General features: G+C 45.4%; 1 protein-coding gene across 1 annotated transcript in view; it reads right to left on the reverse strand.

The window, feature by feature from the left end:
- Positions 1 to 1,719: 1,719 nt before the first annotated feature.
- RRP12 (ribosomal RNA processing 12 homolog) overlaps positions 1,720 to 19,481 on the reverse strand; it is a 49,486-nt gene continuing 31,724 nt past the window's right edge. Inside the window, 13 exon segments of the mRNA XM_073684954.1 lie at positions 1,720 to 2,093; positions 2,600 to 2,682; positions 2,838 to 2,905; positions 6,246 to 6,327; positions 7,109 to 7,158; positions 8,029 to 8,136; positions 10,911 to 11,080; positions 11,989 to 12,147; positions 12,442 to 12,533; positions 15,927 to 16,084; positions 17,152 to 17,259; positions 17,508 to 17,613; positions 18,385 to 18,465. Coding sequence (XP_073541055.1) covers positions 1,994 to 2,093; positions 2,600 to 2,682; positions 2,838 to 2,905; positions 6,246 to 6,327; positions 7,109 to 7,158; positions 8,029 to 8,136; positions 10,911 to 11,080; positions 11,989 to 12,147; positions 12,442 to 12,533; positions 15,927 to 16,084; positions 17,152 to 17,259; positions 17,508 to 17,613; positions 18,385 to 18,465 — 1,365 coding nt within the window. The 3' untranslated portion in view covers positions 1,720 to 1,993.

Here is a 19,481-nt window from a genome sequence, read left to right on the forward strand (position 1 = left end):
GGGGGTCTCGACTTTGGACCAACACCCGAGGGGTTGGGGAAGGAGCGACATGGTAAGGAGACGTCTCAACCTCAACTGTGCACCCCTAAAAGGGGGCAGAGGAAGGAGCCATGCCGGGAGTCTCGCCGGAGACCCACTTATCTTCGTCTGTAATTCCGTCGGAAAAAAAAAAAAAAAAAAAAAAAAAAAAAAAAAAAAAAAAAAAAATCGGGAAAAAATGGGAGTAAAAATCTTTAGGTGTGCCTCCTTGCTACACTAAGCAAAAATTGAAGATGGCTGACGCCATCCAGGGGTGTATACTGCAGAGGAGGAGCCACCGTTAATCTTTTTCAGATTAAGCATAGTGTCGCCTCCTAGTGGACAGCAGCATAACACCCATGGTCCTGTGTCCCCCAATGAGACGACAGAGTAAAATGTAAACCTCAAAATGTTAATTAAAAACGATAGTCTGTACTAAAAAAACAAGTCCTGATACAACAAAAAATAAAAGAAGTTATGAGAATATGGTAACTAAAGTCAATTTTTTTTTGCTTGCAATTTTTTCAATAAAAAAAAAAAAATAGAAATATGTCCAGAATGTAACAATGTTAGATTTTTTTTTTTTTTTTTATCCCTACCGGTTAAGCTAGCGTAACTAGATAATCTCTCTAAAATCAGCCCACCCTCCCAAACAAAAACACCAAAACAATAATTGTCTAGTATAACAAGCCATAGGATGATGACCTGGGCCAAGTTGCAATATCAATTTGTGGATAAGAGCTTCACTGTTTCTGGTGGTAGCAAAGGTGGGATTTGGGGTGAAACCCTTTAAGTGCCTTCATTTCAGATATCCCCTTTAAACAGGAGCTGCATAAAACAATACAACAGTCCCTTGTCTGGAAAAGCATATGGCCACTGCCAGCTCTTCCACCTTCCAGTGCCTCATTCTTCTGCCCTTTCCGGGCTCAGCAGTTTTCAGACATTCTGTCTCCTCCTGATGAGTTTTCTAATACAATGATCTGGCAACATGATTCCTCAGGTCAGTACAATTACATTACTATTTTTTTTTTGGGGGGGGCATATGACATTTTTATATCTTTTTTAGTGGAGGGGAGCTGCAGTGACAAAACATCGGCAATTCTGAAGTTTCAATTTTTTTTCTTTATGTCATTCACCATATAGGTTATATCATTTTATATCATCATAGATCAGATGTTTACAGACACGGTGATACCAAAAATTATTTTGGATTGAGAAAAGGGGGTGGTGGGCGATTTAAATCCGCTTCAGTTTCAATTTTTAAAAAACTTTTTACTTTCTTCCTCTAGAGGACTTGAACTTGTGATCATTTGATTCCTTATACTAAATATTGCAATATACAACAAAAATCTCCTATGAAAATCAGGCTGTGTTTCATGGGAAAACAAACACGACGACAGGATCCTTCAACCCATAAGCAAGTCCACCGGTGCCGTACCACTTAAATCCCGCTGCTAGCTCCAATTGCTTCTGTGGCAGATGCCAGCTGTATAACACAGCTGGTACCTACCTTCTATGGTGCAGGTTCATCTCCTGGCGCTAACCTGAATCCCCTTCATTTTTAGGAAGACTCAGTCTACAAAAACAGAGGGGCAATAGCTCAGGTCACCTATACATTACTGGATAGATTTGCAGTTATGGTTCCATTTCAGAACACAACATACATTTTCCAAGGTTTTATTCAATACAACAAACATCAAGTCTGGTTAAATACAATAAAACGCATCCCATGAAAATAACGATGCAAGGATCTTCTCTTCTCATAGTTCTTAAACCAGTCTCCCTGCTCCTCATGAGAGGGATGACGATGCTTCTTATATTTTCCTGAATAGTTATCACCACTCAGTCTGATAAACTCTAACATAAATGGTCTGTCCATGGGCAGAAGGTGGGCACACAGGGCACCGGATCTGCCATTACAGGCAGTAGACGGCACAGTCCATGTAGCGCTGTGAAGATGATGGGTGCGGTGATCTCACGCTCTCCTGGAGTTTTTCTTTTTCTTCCCGCTCATGGCTCCTCTCTGTGCAGCTTTCACCAGACCTTTGAATTGTCCTTGCATCTTCGCCTTTTTCCTGCAGAAGACAAAACAGTGTTACAGCGCCTCGTACATTATAGTAACTGCTTCCAACGCAGCTATAAATCCGGCCGCGCAGCGCAGCCGAGCAGGAAACCGGCCGCGCAGCGCAGCCGAGCAGGAAACCGGCCGCGCAGCGCAGCCGAGCAGGAAACCGGCCGCGCAGCGCAGCCGAGCAGGAAACCGGCCGCGCAGCGCAGCCGAGCAGGAAACCGGCCGCGCAGCGCAGTCAGGAGGCTGGATTTGCCCTGCAACTGGCTCATATACCAGCTCAAGGTAAAGGTAAAATCATATTTAAAAGAAATGTATTTAATTGTTGGTATAGACTAAGAAGATCTGTACATTTGGTTCATTTATAGCTTCCAGCGCTACTCTGCTGGTATTGCATAGGTTTTACTGAGCCATCGATGGGCTCACACGGCAGGCCAGCCACTGAGGAGAACATGAACATTACAAGAATACCCTAGAAATGGCAGTGCCATTATATTGTAACACGTGTCTTACCTGCGGTTGAGCTTGGACTTGTTTAGGGGTATGTAGGCATATGGGTCGTGTTTGCCTTTCTGTGTTATGTCACCTTTTCCTTTCTGGAAAGAGAAAAACAAGGTGAGAACTACTACTCTCAACCTGCACACTAAAGCAATGATCAGAGAACTATAAAAGTTACAGTCAACCACTGAGGGTCGCTTATAAAAGGGCCCATGCGTTTACATCCATCAGCAGCTTTGTGTTAATGTTTTACCTTGGACTTGTAAGGCACGCCGAACTCAGGTCTTTTGGAAACAGGTCTATGTATTCCTTTGCCTCCAGCTGTCAAAAGAAAATAAAACAGACAATTTATTACAATGGCTGACAATGTAATAAGATTGAATGACAACACGCGACAAGCCATAATGGCTGATAATTGCATTAGCTGCACCCGCTAAACCATAAACCTGTAATGCAATGAAGGTCCGGGACGAGAATGTTAAATCTCGCAGAACGTGTCTGCAGCATGACTTGTGTTATCAATGGGTTCTGCAGAGCATGAAATTCAATGTTTCCTGCAGTAAACGTATCCCGTCTAATACCCACGATGTCTTCCACATAACTGACCGGTGATGTAGGTCTGCAGGGATCTCCCAAGAGAAAATGGGAAAACTTAACCACCGATAGAGAAGAAATGAAGGCAATGGTGTCTATAACCGTAGTCTGCAACCTGCAACCGTCTGCACATTGTGAAACTTCGTCCATGTAATGTTAGGAGCAGAGTTGAGCAAAACTATTCGGGAAAACTCTGATCCATCAGTCACATTGATAGTCTGTGGCTGCCACTCCAGACCTCCTACCTGTTGCATCCTTGGACTGACTTATGAGACGAGGCTCTGGGGTTTCGCCAGTTAGGAGGAGGTTTCCAGGGCTCTGGCCTTGCAGCCACGGACTACAGACGTGGCCACTGGACCAGGGCCCGGCAACATTTTTTGCTCAATTCTAGTATAGTTTTGCAACAGCAGCAGAACCACAGGTTGCAAACCAAGATGGTGGAAAGTAATGGAGGCCAGTCTATGATCATATTCAAGGAAAAAATGGACATTGCAAAGGTCAACTGGTCACTGGCCCCTATTAATAAGACAACGGTCACAAGTGTGACTAGCTGGTACACATCTGCAGCTCATTAATTAATTTTCAATCCCAACGAACTGCACTTTGCCGTACAGAGGGCCACTACTAAACCATATATTACATTTTTATTTTTGCAATGAGTCTCTACGGTGGAAGAATGTAAGCCATCCCTTGACCCATCCTCTCTGACTAGCTATCACCCAATATCACTCCTCCCCTTTGCCTCAAAACTTCCAGAACAACATGTCCACTTTCAACTGTCCTCCCACCTCTCCTCCTGCTCTCTCTTTGACCACCTCCAATCTGGCTTCCGACCGCACCAGTCTACAGAAACTGCCCTGACTAAAGTCACCAACGACATACTAACTGCCAAATCCAAGCGACACTACTCTGTCCTCCTCCTCCTGGACCTGTCATCTGCCTTTGACACAGTGGACCATTCCCTCTAACTACAGACTCTTCTCTTGGCATCACAGACTTGGCCCCATCTTGGATCTCCTCATAGCTGATACACAGGACATTCAGCGTCTCCCACTCACGCACCACCTCCTCATCTCGCCCCCTATCTGTCGGTGTCCCCCAAGGCTCAGTTCTAGGACCCCTGCTCTTCTCCATCTACACTTTCAGCCTGGGACAGCTCATAGAGTCTCACGGTTTTCATTATCACCTTTATGCTGATGACACACAGATCTACCTCTCTGGACCGGATATCACCTCCTTACTAACCAAAATCCCACAATGTCGGTCCGCTATCTCATCCTTCTTCTCTGACAGATTTCTAAAACTAAAACATGGATAAAACAGAACTCATCGTCTTTCCGCCATCTCATTCACCACCCCCCCCCCCCCCCCCCCCACACACACACACACACACACACTTGACCTATCTATTAACGTCAATGGCTGCCCACTCTCCCCAGTCCCACAAGCTCGCTGCCTTGGGGTAACCCTGGACTCTGATCTCTCCTTCAAACCACATATCCAAGCCCTTTCCACTTCCTGCCGACTCCAACTCAAAAATATCTCCCGGATCCGCACATTCCTCAACCACAAATCTGCAAAAACACAAGTGCACGCCCTCATCATCTCCCGCCTCGACTACTGCAACCTCCTGCTCTGTGGCCTCCCTTTCATCACTCTCACAGCCCTCCAATCTATCCTAAACTCTGCTGCCCGACTAATCCACCTGTCCCCCCGCTATTCCCCGGCCTCTCCTCTCTGTCAATCCCTTCACTGGCCCCCATTGCCCAGAGATTCCAGTTCAAAGCCCTAACCCTGGCATACAAAGCCATCCAAAACCTGTCTCCCCCATACATCTGTGACCTAGTCTCCCGGTACATACCTACACGCAACCTCCGATCCTCACAAGATCTCCTGCTCTACTCCCCTCTTATCTCCTCCTCCCACAATCGCATATAAGATTTCTCCCATGCATCCCCCCCTACTCTGGAACTCTCTACCCCAACACATCAGACTCTTGCTGACCGTGGAAACCTTCAAAAGGAACCTGAAGACCCACCTCTTCCGACAAGCCTACAACCTGCAGTAACCACCGCTCCACCATACCGCTGCACGACCAGCTCTGCCCTCACCTACTGTATCCTCACCCATCCCTCGTAGACTGTGAGCCCTCGCGGGCAGGGTCCTCGCTCCTCCTGTACCAGTCGCCGTCACGTTTTATTCAAGATCATTATAATTGTTCTTGTATGTATACCCCCTTTCTCACATGTAAAGCGCCATGGAATAAATGGTGCTATAATAATAAATAATAACAGCATCCATTCAGACTATGGCCTCTGCCAGTGTTCAGATGCTCTCTGTGCACTTAGCCTCTCATGTGCTGATACATTGTAACAAAACCGTACATAAAAGAACAAAAGTATGATGCATTTATATTGTGCTTACAATGTGTTGTCTAGACTGGAGAGAAATGTAGCAAGCCCCCAGCTGTGAGAAGCATTAGGTCTAAGACTTCAAGCACAGATTTTGGAACTGGCAAGAAGCAGGAATATTGATCTCATCGGTCGGTGCAGTGGAAGACAATCTTCTGATTAGAATTTTTCAACACCAAAAAATGACAAAGCCCATGATCCTAGAGTTTTAGAAAAACGAATGCTTTTTTCTAGAAACCACTTCACCCCGAACCATGGGTTGTGTTTGGTATTACAACTAAGCCTTATGGCTCATGCACAGACTGGTCATGGGTCTCCCGACCCCAGCATGACAACTTCATATTTCTAAGAGGCTGTCACACTCGGGTCGGGAGACTCACGGGCCGTCCGTGCATTGCGGTCCGTGATCGGAGCGAGATTTACCCATGTCTGCATGAGCCTTTACTGCAGCCAACGGTGCTGAGCTGCAATTCCACAAGCCACGGTCAATAGTGGCACTGCTTCCGAAAGAAAGTAGCCATGTTCGTCTAATCCCGGAACAATCTCTTTAATGTCATTTCCTCAGTCCTAAGAGCACCCTGATGCATTTACACCCGTGTACCAGGAGCGAGCAGAGATCTTCTAGGTCCGTGCACTTATTACTAGCAGCGTCTTACCTTTATATTGTGACGTCTTCTCTCCAGCCTCGTCGTCGTCATCATCGTTACCTTGCCGGAATCTCCTCTTCTGGGCTTTTTTCTGTGAAACAGACAGAAGTCAACGAGCATTCCAGTATCTCCGGGGTATAATGAATGTCTATTGCAATGTAAACATAACAAGCGATCAAAACATCGTATCTACACTAAAATGGTATCCGTAAAAACGCCAACTCACAATGCAGAAAACAATCCTGCACAGCTTCATTGCTGGAAAAATGAAAAAAGTCATGGTTCTCAGAAAATGGCAAACTTTTTTTTTTTAGCAAAGTACTATTTTGTTTTAACCATAGTTTCATCTTGCCACAATCGTACGGACATGGAGAATCATATTGCCAGGTAATTTTTACCATACACTGCATGCTAAAAATGAATAATGGTGCATTTTTTTACCATGTTATCTCACTTGGAATCCCACCCCCCCCCCATTTTTCAGTACATATTATAGTAAAATTAATAGTGCTATTAGAAAGTACAACTCATTCTGCAAAAAAAAAAAAAAAAAAAAGCCCTTGTACGGCTGGGTCAACAACAGGCGAATAACCATTTTACGGCTTTTGGAAGAAAGGGAGTAAAAAAAAAAGTGCAAGAAAAAAACAAAACTAAAATTGCCAGGTCTTGAAGGGGTTAATAATACCCCTATTAGGGCATAAAGAAACTCCCAAGAACCCCCCTGCCCTTTGCAACGTCTGGGAGTTTAGTTCTGCATTCGTTGGCGTTCACTGCACAATACTATCTTTCTATTTTTACATGGATCATATAAAGTAGGACGCCTCATGGACTGGCACAAGGACATACTACTATGTACGGCCATACAAACTTACAGTGCGTAGTCCGACTTCTTGCATTAGATCTGCCATCTCTTCATCCACACCTGTCACAATTAAGACAAAAGACTTTTTGAGACATGGAGGGAGGAGGGGGACGCAGCTGCAGGATCTCTCCCAGGGTTTGATACTCTGTGCTGTGACAAAGCAGGAGGTATCTAACGGCACAGGTCTGACATCTCAGCAGAAATGGGAGAGAAAATGAACATGTGCATATACAAGGGTCGCCAGAGTAAAGGGAAAAAGACCCCTAATATGCAGAATATTCAGCACATTTATGGATGAGTTACATTTAATATCTGCTGTGTACTAAATTAACCTCAATTAGTTAATTACAAAGTCGACCCCCAAAAAAAACACATTTTTTTTAGTATTGCAATGTGACCAGCTTGGGGAGACATCTGCTTGGCAGCTCAGCTTACAGACCATTTGCCCGTTCTGATCTGTAGATGACTAAGCGTCCATATACTTTCATAGGTCGTATGGGTACGGGTTCATATGCATGGGACAATGCCCCTTACAGCTAGGACACAGGATCACTGCTTATCCTTGAAGAAACAAGTGGATCTTGTGATTGCTGCATCTTATAAAAGTCCATTTTTCTATTCACTGCATAGCCCTCACGGAGTACTATGTAATCGGCGAAATAGAAGACAGATGTGGTAATTAACCACTTCTGTCTTCTTCCCCTGGTTCTCTAGCTGTATCTGACAGCCGTGGACCGGTCTTGCTAGTTTACAGTAGCTTTTTAACCCAGTGTCGTAAATTAACAATGAGGTTAATTAGTAAGATCCCTGCCCCCTCCCTCCGAATCATTATCTTTATTAGCGGTGTAGACATTTTGTAATCCACTGTCTAGTCTAGAAATGTCTCTTTTACTCTTGTATGTATCTGAATAACACAAGTGCAGCACTTACCTTTAGGCTTCTCCTCTTCAGCGTCGTCGTCTTTGATAATGAGGCGGCCATCTGCAGTCACTTTGAAGTCGTGGCTCTTCTTCGAGCTCTTCAGCCCGGGTTTGGTGGCTGTGATGTGAAAAGATGAGACAATACATAAAGTATTCTGTGCACAGGAGTTCAGAAAGGTTAACGCAGTTCAAGACTTTCATACAGGATGGATCGGTAAGTGATAAATCATTCGGTGTAGTTACATGGCTACACAACTTTTTAACTACATTACATCCATTGGTAAAAAATGAACCTCTTCCAGACATCTGCCTTAAATTTATGGGGAGACTACGTAGCTAACCAAGCCCACTCCATGTGCACAGTACAGACCAAAAGTTTGGACACACCTTCTCATTTAAAGAAATTTCTGTATTTTCATGACTATGAAAATTGTACATTCACACTGAAGGCATCAAAACTATGAATTAACACATGTGGAATTATATACTTAACAAAAAAGTGTCAAACAACTGAAAATATGTCTTATATTCTAGGTTCTTCAAAGTAGCCACCTTTTGCTTTGATGACTGTTTTGCACACTCTTGGCATTCTCTTGATGAGCTTCTAGAGGTAGTCACCGAAAATGGTCTTCCAACAATCTTGAAGGAGTTCCCAGAGATGCTTAGCACTTGTTGGCCCTTTTGCCTTCACTCTGCGGTCCAGCTCACCCCAAACCATCTCGATTGGGTTCAGGTCTGGTGACTGTGGAGGCCAGGTCATATGGCGTAGCACCCCATCATTCTCCTTCTTGGTCAAATAGCCCTTACACAGCCTGGAGGTGTGTTTGGGGTCATTGTCCTGTTGAAAAATAAATGATGGTCCAACTAAACGCATACTGGATGGAATAGCATGCCGCTGCAAGATGCTGTGGTAGCCATGCTGGTTCAGTATGCCTTCAATTTTGCATAAATCCCCAACAGTGTAGCCAGCAAAGCCCCCCCACACCATCACACCTCCTCCTCCATGCTTCACGGTGGGAACCAGGCATGTAGAGTCCATCCGTTCACCTTTTCTGCGTCGCACAAAGACACGGTGGGTGGAACCAAAGATCTCAAATTTGGACTCATCAGACCAAAGCACAGATTTCCACTGGTCTAATGTCCATTCCTTGTGTTCTTTAGCCCAAACAAGTCTCTTCTGCTTGTTGCCTGTCCTTAGCAGTGGTTTCCTAGCAGCTATTTTACCATGAAGGCCTGCTGCACAAAGTCTCCTCTTAACAGTTGTTGTAGAGATGTGTCTGCTGCTAGAACTCTGTGTGGCATTGACCTGGTCTCTAATCTTAGCTGCTGTTAACCTGCGATTTCTGAGGCTGGTGACTCGGATAAACTTATCCTCAGAAGCAGAGGTGACTCTTGGTCTTCCTTTCCTGGGGCGGTCCTTATGTAAGCCAGTTTCTTTGCACACTCTTGGCATTCTCTTGATGAGCTTCAAGAGGTAGTCACCGGAAATGGTTTTCACTTCACAGGTGTGCCCTGTCAGGTTTAATAAGTGGGATTTCTTGCCTTATAAATGGGGTTGGGACCATCAGTTGTGTTGTGCAGAAGTCTGGTGGATACACAGATGATAGTCCTACTGAATAGACTGTTAGAATTTGTATCATGGCAAGAAAAAAGCAGCCAAGTAAAGAAAAACGTGTGGCCATCATTACTTTAAGAAATGAAGGTCAATCAGTCCGAAAAATTGGGCAAACTTTGAAAGTGTCCCCAAGTGCAGTTGCAAAAAACATCAAGCGCTACAAAGAAACTGGCTCACATGAGAACCGCCCCAGGAAAGGAAAACTAAGAGTCACCTCTGCTTCTGAGGATAAGTTTATCCGAGTCACCAGCCTCAGAAATCGCAGGTTAACAGCAGCTCAGATTAGAGACCAGGTCAATGCCACACAGAGTTCTAGCAGCAGACACATCTCTACAACAACTGTTAAGAGGAGACTTTGTGCAGCAGGCCTTCATGGTAAAATAGCTGCTAGGAAACCACTGCTAAGGACAGGGAACAAGCAGAAGAGACTTGTTTGGGCTAAAGAACACAAGGAATGGACATTAGACCAGTGGAAATCTGTGCTTTGGTCTGATGAGTCCAAATTTGAGATCTTTGGTTCCAATCACCGTGTCTTTGTGCGACACAGAAAAGGTGAACGGATGGACTCTACATGCCTGGTTCCCACCGTGAAGCATGGAGGAGGAGGTGTGATGGTGTGGGGGTGCTTTGCTGGTGACACTGTTGGGGATTTATTCAAAATTGAAGGCATACTGAACCAGCATGGCTACCACAGCATCTTGCAGCGGCATGCTATTCCATCCGGTTTCCGTTTAGTTGGAACATCATTTATTTTTCAACAGGACAATGACCCCAAACACACCTCCAGGCTGTGTAAGGGCTATTTGACCAAGAAGGAGAGTGATGGGGGGCTACGCCAGATGACCTGGCCTCCACAGTCACCAGACCTGAACCCAATCGAGATGGTTTGGGGTGAGCTGGACCACAGAGTGAAGGCAAAAGGGCCAACAAGTGCTAAGCATCTCTGGGAACTCCTTCAAGATTGTTGGAAGACCATTTTCGGTGACTACCTCTTGAAGCTCATCAAGAGAATGCCAAGAGTGTGCAAAGCAGTCATCAAAGCAAAAGGTGGCTACTTTGAAGAACCTAGAATATAAGACATATTTTCAGTTGTTTCACACTTTTTTGTTATGTATATAATTCCACATGTGTTAATTCATAGTTTTGATGCCTTTAGTGTGAATGTACAAGGTTGAGATGTGCTGGTTGTTCACACACTTAGTTGGGCATAGTCTCATTTCGCAGGTACAGACCGCAGCGACAACCACCCCACAGGTTATTCCCAATATGTAACGCACCTAGCACTCGCTGAGCAGCGTTCGGATCAAGGAAATTCAGCGGCTCGTCTCTTTCTCCTTCCTTCAGCCAGGCTTGGCTCATCTGCCGGACTTGTTTCTTCTGCTTCCTTGTTGGCTTCTCATCCTCTTCTCCTTCCTCCTCATCTGTATCTGCCAAGACGTCTTCTATGCTGAAAATAAAAATCCCAGAAGAAAAGTTACAGCCTCCTAAGTTGCGGCGTAAAATATACAATTTATTTTTTTGAATGCAAATATTTTGACATTTGCTTCCGCTCATCGCTCCTCCGTGATGGCCAGAGAGCTGTACAGATCTGCACTGGATCTCTATGGAAATGCCTGCAGTCCCCACTATAGGGAGCCTAGGAGAGCATATTAAACAAGAGTCAGTCATCTCCAAATTCTAACTAAGTCACGTACACAGGTATGTAGGAGAGCAAACCCTATAAAAATAAGTGGTTTAAAAATGGTTCAATATACCAAGATACCTCCTCAGTTTGCATACTGAGCACTTAGTCATATCCTAATTGACAGTGACTCATAGCCTGAAATCTGCAGCTGCGATCACACGGTGTTATCTTCGGCTCCTGTCTGCAGCACAATAAAAGAGCAGAAGCTGCAGACAGGAACCAGCAATTTAAGCATGAATCGACACTGCAGAAACCCAGCCGCGTGCTGCTCACATAGGGTTACTGGTTGCTATCGCTGGCTCCTGTCCACGGCTGCTACTTGGTACTGTACTACAGACAGGAGCCAAAGATTAGAGGCTCCTGTCTACGGCTGCCACTTGGTACTATACTGCAGACAGGAGCCAAAGATTAGAGTCAGCAATGACAATGCTCAGCATGCAGATTGAGGCAACGCAAATGTACATTAAGCCTTTGCGCATGCCAAGTGTGCGATGAAGTATTCATGATGTCGCAGAGGCTTTGTAAAGGCCAGAAGCACCCAGGATGCTTGGGTTTGAGTGCCGGTAGAGGAAGTTCGCAAGACCTTTGCTTGGTAGCCACAGAGAACAGAATTGGAAGCCAGGATCAGAGTCCTGTGAATCTTAATGCTCATTAAACCTTTTATTACTCACTCGTCTCCCTTGTGCTTTGTACCCTCCTCGTCATCCTCATCACCCTCTGATGCTGCCTGTTTTAGGGATTTTCGCTTCTTGTTTTTAGCCTCAGCCTTCCGGATGTTGACCAGAACTTTGTGATAATCCACAGGAAGCATGTCCTTCACTAAATCAAACCTGGAAGTACAAAAAAAAATGATCGTGAATGCACCAAAAATAACCAAAGGCCTAACATACCAGAAAACAACCAAAGACTCAATAGAAAGTTGATCTTTATAAGCCTTCTCTCCCGTTCTAGGTCTTCAGTCTCGGAGAAAAGCAAAGCCTGACTGATCATGTGTCCCGTTGTTTCAGCTGTGGGGACTTCAGTGTCTGAACCCCCACGATCAAAACTTGTCGAAAATCTTCTAAAAGTGCAGTTACACTTTCAGCCTATTCCTTACCATACACAGCCTCATGACCTCAGCTTACCCAAATTTGCGGATGAACTTTGTGAAGATGTTCTTCAGCTTCACACGGAAATGACGCCGCACGTCCTGGTTTATACTGCCGATGGCTTCCATCTACAGGTTTAAATAAAATAAATGATTAGTTAATAAACATTTATCGGAGGGCGACATATCAGGGCCGAGCACCAGTATTACAGGTGTAGTACCACCACTGTACAGAATGTGAAATCAGTTTATCTACTTATTGAAATCGTCCAATAACTCCCTACACAAGATCTGAAAGATGAAGAAGGTCCACGCTGCGGGTCCCTTTTAGTCTCAGGTGGGAATCAAGTGATTCACTTAAGTAGAAAGATTTCTCGCTTTCAAAAGGGAATAAGCGTGGGTGGGACTTATCTTACCTAGTTCTTCTGGTGGACATGTTTTTGACTAATCTGTCAGAAGAATGTAAGCACGGGTGGGGCTTAAATAGCCTTGTTCTTGTAGTAGAGGTAGGCGAGGCTCTTCTGTCAGGAGGATATAAGCATGGGTGGGGCTTAGCCTAGTTCTTCAGGTGGTTAGAGGTGTGGATTATCACTATCAGGGGGAAATAAGCATGGGGGGCTTAGTTCTTCAGGTGGTTAGAGGTGTGGATTATCACTGTCAGGAGGATATAAGCATGAGTGGGGCTTAGCTTAGTTCTTTGGGTTGATAGGTGTGGATTATCACTGAAAGAAGGGTATAAGCATGTGTGGGGCTTTGCTTGCTTAGTTCTTCAGGAGTATATATCTGTGACTTATCTGTGAGAAGGTTATACACATGGATGGGACTTAGTTCTTTTGGTGGATAAGTGTCGATTATCACTGTCAGGAGGATATAAGCATGGGTGGGGCTTAGCCTAGTTCTTCGGTAGAGGTGAGGCTCATCACTGTCAGGAGGATATAAGCATGGGTGGGGCTTAGCCTAGTTCTTCGGTAGAGGTGAGGCTCATCACAGTCAGGAGGATATAAGCATGGGTGGGGCTTAGCCTAGTTCTTCAGGTAGAGGTGAGGCTTATCACAGTCAGGAGGATATAAGCATGGGTGGGGCTTAGCCTAGTTCTTCAGGTAGAGGTGAGGCTTATCACAGTCAGGAGGATATAAACATGGGTGGGGCTTAGCCTAGTTCTTCAGGTAGAGGTGAGGCTTATCACAGTCAGGAGGATATAAGCATGGGTGGGGCTTAGCCTAGTTCTTCAGGTAGAGGTGAGGCTTATCACAGTCAGGAGGATATAAGCATGGGTGGGGCTTAGCCTAGTTCTTCAGGTAGAGGTGAGGCTTATCACAGTCAGGAGGATATAAGCATGGGTGGGGCTTAGCCTAGTTCTTCAGGTAGAGGTGAGGCTTATCACTGTCAGGAGGATATAAGCATGGGTGGGGCTTAGCCTAGTTCTTCGGTAGAGGTGAGGCTTATCACTGTCAGGAGGATATAAGCATGGGTGGGGCTTAGCCTAGTTCTTCAGGTAGAGGTGAGGCTTATCACTGTCAGGAGGATATAAGCATGGGTGGGGCTTAGCCTAGTTCTTCAGGTAGAGGTGAGGCTTATCACTGTCAGGAGGATATAAGCATGGGTGGGGCTTAGCCTAGTTCTTCGGTAGAGGTGTGGCTTATCACTGTCAGGAGGATATAAGCATGGGTGGGGCTTAACCTAGTTCTTCAGGTAGAGGTGCGGCTTATCACTGTCAGGAGCATATAAGCATGGGTGGGGCTTAGCCTAGTTCTTCAGGTGGTTGCAGGTGTGGATTATCACGGTCAGGAGGATATAAGCATGGGTGGGGCTTAGCCTAGTTCTTCGGTAGAGGTGAGGCTTATCACTGTCAGGAGGATATAAGCATGGGTGGGGCTTAGCCTAGTTCTTCGGTAGAGGTGAGGCTTATCACTGTCAGGAGGATATAAGCATGGGTGGGGCTTAGCCTAGTTCTTCGGTAGAGGTGAGGCTTATCACTGTCAGGAGGATATAAGCATGGGTGGAGCTTAGCCTAGTTCTTCAGGTAGAGGTGCGGCTTATCACGGTCAGGAGGATATAAGCATGGGTGGGGCTTAGCCTAGTTCTTCAGGTAGGAGGTGAGGCTTATCACGGTCAGGAGGATATAAGCATGGGTGGGGCTTAGCCTAGTTCTTCAGGTAGGAGGTGAGGCTTATCACGGTCAGGAGGATATAAGCATAGGTGGGGCTTAGCCTAGTTCTTCAGGTAGAGGTGTGGATTATCACTGTCAGAAGGATATAAGCATGGGTGGAGCTTAGCTTAGTTCTTCAGGTAGAGGTGTGGATTATCACTGTCAGAAGGATATAAGCATGGGTGGGGCTTAGCCTAGTTCTTCAGGTAGAGGTGCGGCTTATCACTGTCAGGAGGATATAAGCATGGGTGGGGCTTAGCCTAGTTCTTCAGGTAGAGGTGTGGCTTATCACTGTTAGGAGGATATAAGCATGGGTGGGGCTTAGCCTAGTTCTTCAGGTAGAGGTGTGGCTTATCACTGTCAGGAGGATATAAGCATGGGTGGGGCTTAGCCTAGTTCTTCAGGTAGAGGTGTGGCTTATCACTGTCAGGAGGATATAAGCATGGGTGGGGCTTAGCCTAGTTCTTCAGGTAGAGGTGCGGCTTATCACTGTCAGGAGGATATAAGCATGGGTGGGGCTTAGCCTAGTTCTTCGGTAGAGGTGCGGCTTATCACTGTCAGGAGGATATAAGCATGGGTGGGGCTTAGCCTAGTTCTTCGGTAGAGGTGAGGCTCATCACTGTCAGGAGGATATAAGCATGGGTGGGGCTTAGCCTAGTTCTTCGTTAGAGGTGAGGCTCATCACTGTCAGGAGGATATAAGCATGGGTGGGGCTTAGCCTAGTTCTTCGGTAGAGGTGAGGCTCATCACTGTCAGGAGGATATAAGCATGGGTGGGGCTTAGCTCGCCTATTTCTTGTTCCTAGTGGAGACAGGAGTAACTTATCACGGTGAAAAGGTGCTTACACTGCTTTGTTCTACATTATAAACGTCTCTGGGGGTAAAAAGTAGAAGATGTAGCCGGCTAAGAGGCTGTCACTTATTACAAGTTTTGAATATTGTTTATTTTTTTTTAATTCTTTTATAAAAAGGTCAGATTTTTTATTTTTTTTTGCTTAGAATGAAAATTACCAGAGCAAGTTATTTTCATATAAGATTGCAGCTTTGAAGCATGAATAATTGTGACTAACTCTAGACTAAAATACAGACTGTAATTCAAGAGTAGGGCACACACCTTTACCTTTTCACAGTGATTGGAATGGGGTCATACATGAAAAGAAGAAAAAAAAGGTGGTTGTTTTTTCCTAGAACGACTGCCACATCTGTCCTGGTGTTGCAACTTATCCCCATTCAAGTGAGTATAACTGAATTGTAATACCAGACATGTCCATGGACAAGAGTGGCGCTGTTTCTGGGTGAACAGCAGACACTTCACCTAATGCTGGACATCCCCTTTAAATATCATGTCACGTTCTGCACTACAATATGACTTACCATCATCTGCAGGTGTCTGGAGAGAACCTTCAGGTCCATGACAAAGATGATGACTTTAATAAAGCCCAGAGCCGCCTTCACGACCTCCCTCGTTTTAGAGCTTAACAAGAGGCAGACGTTCTGCAGCAACTGCTCAATCACCTCCAGCCCCATGTGATCTGTAAAAATGAGGTGCAAATTCATTGACTTATTCAGGGGGTTCTCTCCGCCCACCCACCTCCATTCTCTCAGCGCTAGAGCTTGCAGGAGGGAGGAGAAGGGGTGTTGTAGGCAGATGTGCAGTGGAGAGGGGGGGAATTATTTACAGTCTCAAGGAGGGCAGAGAAAGACGACATATGAAAAAGTGAAGACAGCAGCACCCTGGATACACAGAGCTCATATCCAGCCTATATTACAGAGAGGGATACTCCCACAAGAACAAAAAGACTGAAATCTAGATCAAGTATGCAAACTCAAGGGGTCTGAAAGTGAATGGAGGAATGAAGATTGCAGACAATTTTATAAAGGGGCTTGCTTCTGTTTAATTTGATGTGATATAGTTTGTTTGTTTTTTATAATGTACACTACACGGGTAAAAATGTTAGATGTACAGCACAGATCAGTCCAATTTCAGCAATACTAGTTATGTGCACTCCATTTTTTTGATATAATGAAGCATTATATCAAGGGGCATGCAATCACTTGATCACTGATAGTTTTACTCTTACACTGTAACGTAGAATAACAGACAGGGGCCTATCTGTACGCTTCATTTGTATTGCAAGATACACAGAGGGGAGGCAGAGGGAGCAGGGTCCCCAGTAGGGGAGGCAGAGGGAGCAGGGTCCCCAGTAGGGGAGGCAGAGGGAGCAGGGTCCCCAGTAGGGGAGGCAGAGGGAGCAGGGTCCCCAGTAGGGGAGGCAGAGGGAGCAGGGTCCCCAGTAGGGGAGGCAGAGGGAGCAGGGTCCCCAGTAGGGGAGGCAGAGGGAGCAGGGTCCCCAGTAGGGGAGGCAGAGGGAGCAGGGTCCCCAGTAGGGGAGGCAGAGGGAGCAGGGTCCCCAGTAGGGGAGGCAGAGGGAGCAGGGTCCCCAGTAGGGGAGGCAGAGGGAGCTGTCTCCCTCTGTCCAACTGTTCAGCTGCCAGGGTCACTATTGTGCAGAGCATCAGAGGGATTAAACACCTGGGATCAGAGTCACCTCTGATCCCAGCTATTGAAGAAGAATCTCAGCTGTAATAAAACATCTACCTCTGAATTCAAACAGCAGTCTTGTGAGTGTGAGGACTGTGCAGGTAATCATGGTGACTGAACCAGTCAGCCCAGCATAGACGACCGTTAGGTACTGGTCCAGGGCCCCTGCAAGAAGAAAGCAAGATGTAAATAAGAAAATCCACACTCAGTGCCCCATAATAATCTGCCAGGTTTAGATGAGGATCCTGATGTTACATTATAAACTCTGTGTCGTGAGATGTCCATTCGAATATCACATCTCCTCCGTTACAACAAACTGCAAAATAAGCAGCATTTTTGCTGAAAACTGCAAGCTACTAACGCTCTAGTGATTAGCTAGGTGTAGTCATACATGGCCATAAGAGATCGCTTACCTGAGGGATCACTGACGAAGCGCAGGAAGGCGTGCCCTATCTCCGCCAGGAGGGTATAAGCGTTCTTCCTTGCTCCCACAGAGGCTTCCTTAGTACAAATCATCACCTTATGTAAAAAATAATTAAAATGCATTAGATCCATGGTTTATTTATTGTAAAGCCCAACCTCTATAATAATGCACGGGCCGTCATTTACTGGTCTGCATAAAGGAAGGAAGGAAGGAAGGAAGGAAATGGCAGTGGATGCATCGCTGCATAAGCAGACAGTCACAACCAGTATAGGCGTTGTAATGGCAAACAATATATCAGTCATTGCAATAGCAAAGCCAGCCCCCTTCTGTGTCATCGCTGATGCATAGATAGACATGGGGACTGGCTTAGCCATTGACATTAGCGGCCAGTCTCCTTCACACAATGCAAGAATGATGTGCTGATAAGAAAAGAGCACAGGGTTGGAAAAAAAATATTCTAAATGTATTAAAACACATCTTAAGGTATTTTTTGTAACAACAAAAAAAATCCCTTTTAACAATTTTGTGGAGGAGAATGACAAAAGAGCACGTCAGAGTCAATTTATGCATTACTGCATTTCAAGGAAGAATGAAAGAGGAACGGGCCCCAATGCAGAATTCTAAGAAAAGATGCTTCAGAATTCATGTATTTACTAAAACAGAAAAAAAAAAAGTCAACTGATGCTCTTTATGGATCTTTTCCAAGAAAGCAGGAAACTCAATGCCAGCCAATTAAGTCAAACGGACACTTCTACAGGACCACGACCCGCGATAAAGACAGCAGAAAAGTCTTATGATGTGGTCGACCCTGTGGGTACGATGTACAATAAAGCTGCTGCAATAATACAAGTAGCGTGACCCCCTACCTCCGGGATAATAGATGTCATGAACTCTTCATGGTCGGCCGTGAGCTGCTTGACAATGTGTATCAGGCACTTCAGACGCGGCTGCAAAACAAGAGGGGGAAAAAAAAAAGCAAAAGTTAAAAGAAGAGTCACATTCCCTGCTGGGTTGATCTCCATTATTAACTCTCGTTTTAAGTATACAGGACCAAAGCTGAGCGCTGCAAACATTCAACTCCTGACAGGAATCAGAAATAATTGCAACTGGTTCTTATATTCCGGTAGTAAACGTTCTCAATTATTGCATCGCGAGTGACAGCCGTAATAAGCCGCCGGCAAGAAATGGCTGTCAAGGAGCCGCAGACCGAAGGATAAAAGACTAATTTACATCCCATTCTTCTCAAATTAAGTCCCGAAGTTTAAAAAGGAAAAAACTAAGACAAGTGTAGTCATAGAAGTGATGCGAGGATCAGAAGAGGTCCACGTCCCCATCACCGGCCACAGATGTGAGTGGATGATCGGCAGCGAAAAATTCTCCAGGTCCAGCACTGTGGCGCAGCGCAGGATAAGTGTTTTGCACCCCGCGACCCGAGTCCCCTCCCCTGGTCCGGTGTTAACCCTTATCCCCCCTGGCACATATGTTGTGATTTAAGAAAATACTGATGTAATTAGTTTGCCCTCTAGTTTTTCCTGCTTCTTGTTGAATATACCTATATTGCTATTATACATTGTTCTAGTTCTCTTTTATTACAATGTTGCGCTTTTTTTATTTTAATAACCTTTAACTCCTTCACAACCGATGACCCATATTTACATCGGCCGTGTCCCTGTCTTTGATTCGGGCTCACACGCATTTTTTTCCCAGCACTTGATGGCTGATTTAATCAGCCATCATGTGCCTCTAACAGCGGTGGGTGGATTTGAGATCCACCCGCGGCTGTTGACAAGTTAAATCTCGCTGTCAATCACTGACAACAGCATTTAAAACACGCAGATAGGACGCCATCGATCATCGGCGCCCCCACAAGATCGTGGGGCGCCGATGGGTTGTCATGACATCCGGGGATCCGTTGAAGACCCCCATGCCTGTCATCACAATCCTAATATGAATGCCATAGGAG

This window comes from Phyllobates terribilis, unplaced genomic scaffold (genome assembly GCF_046119375.1).
Source record: "Phyllobates terribilis strain yellow unplaced genomic scaffold, ASM4611937v1 Scaffold_5__5_contigs__length_657084704, whole genome shotgun sequence".
Classification (NCBI taxonomy): domain Eukaryota; kingdom Metazoa; phylum Chordata; class Amphibia; order Anura; family Dendrobatidae; genus Phyllobates; species Phyllobates terribilis.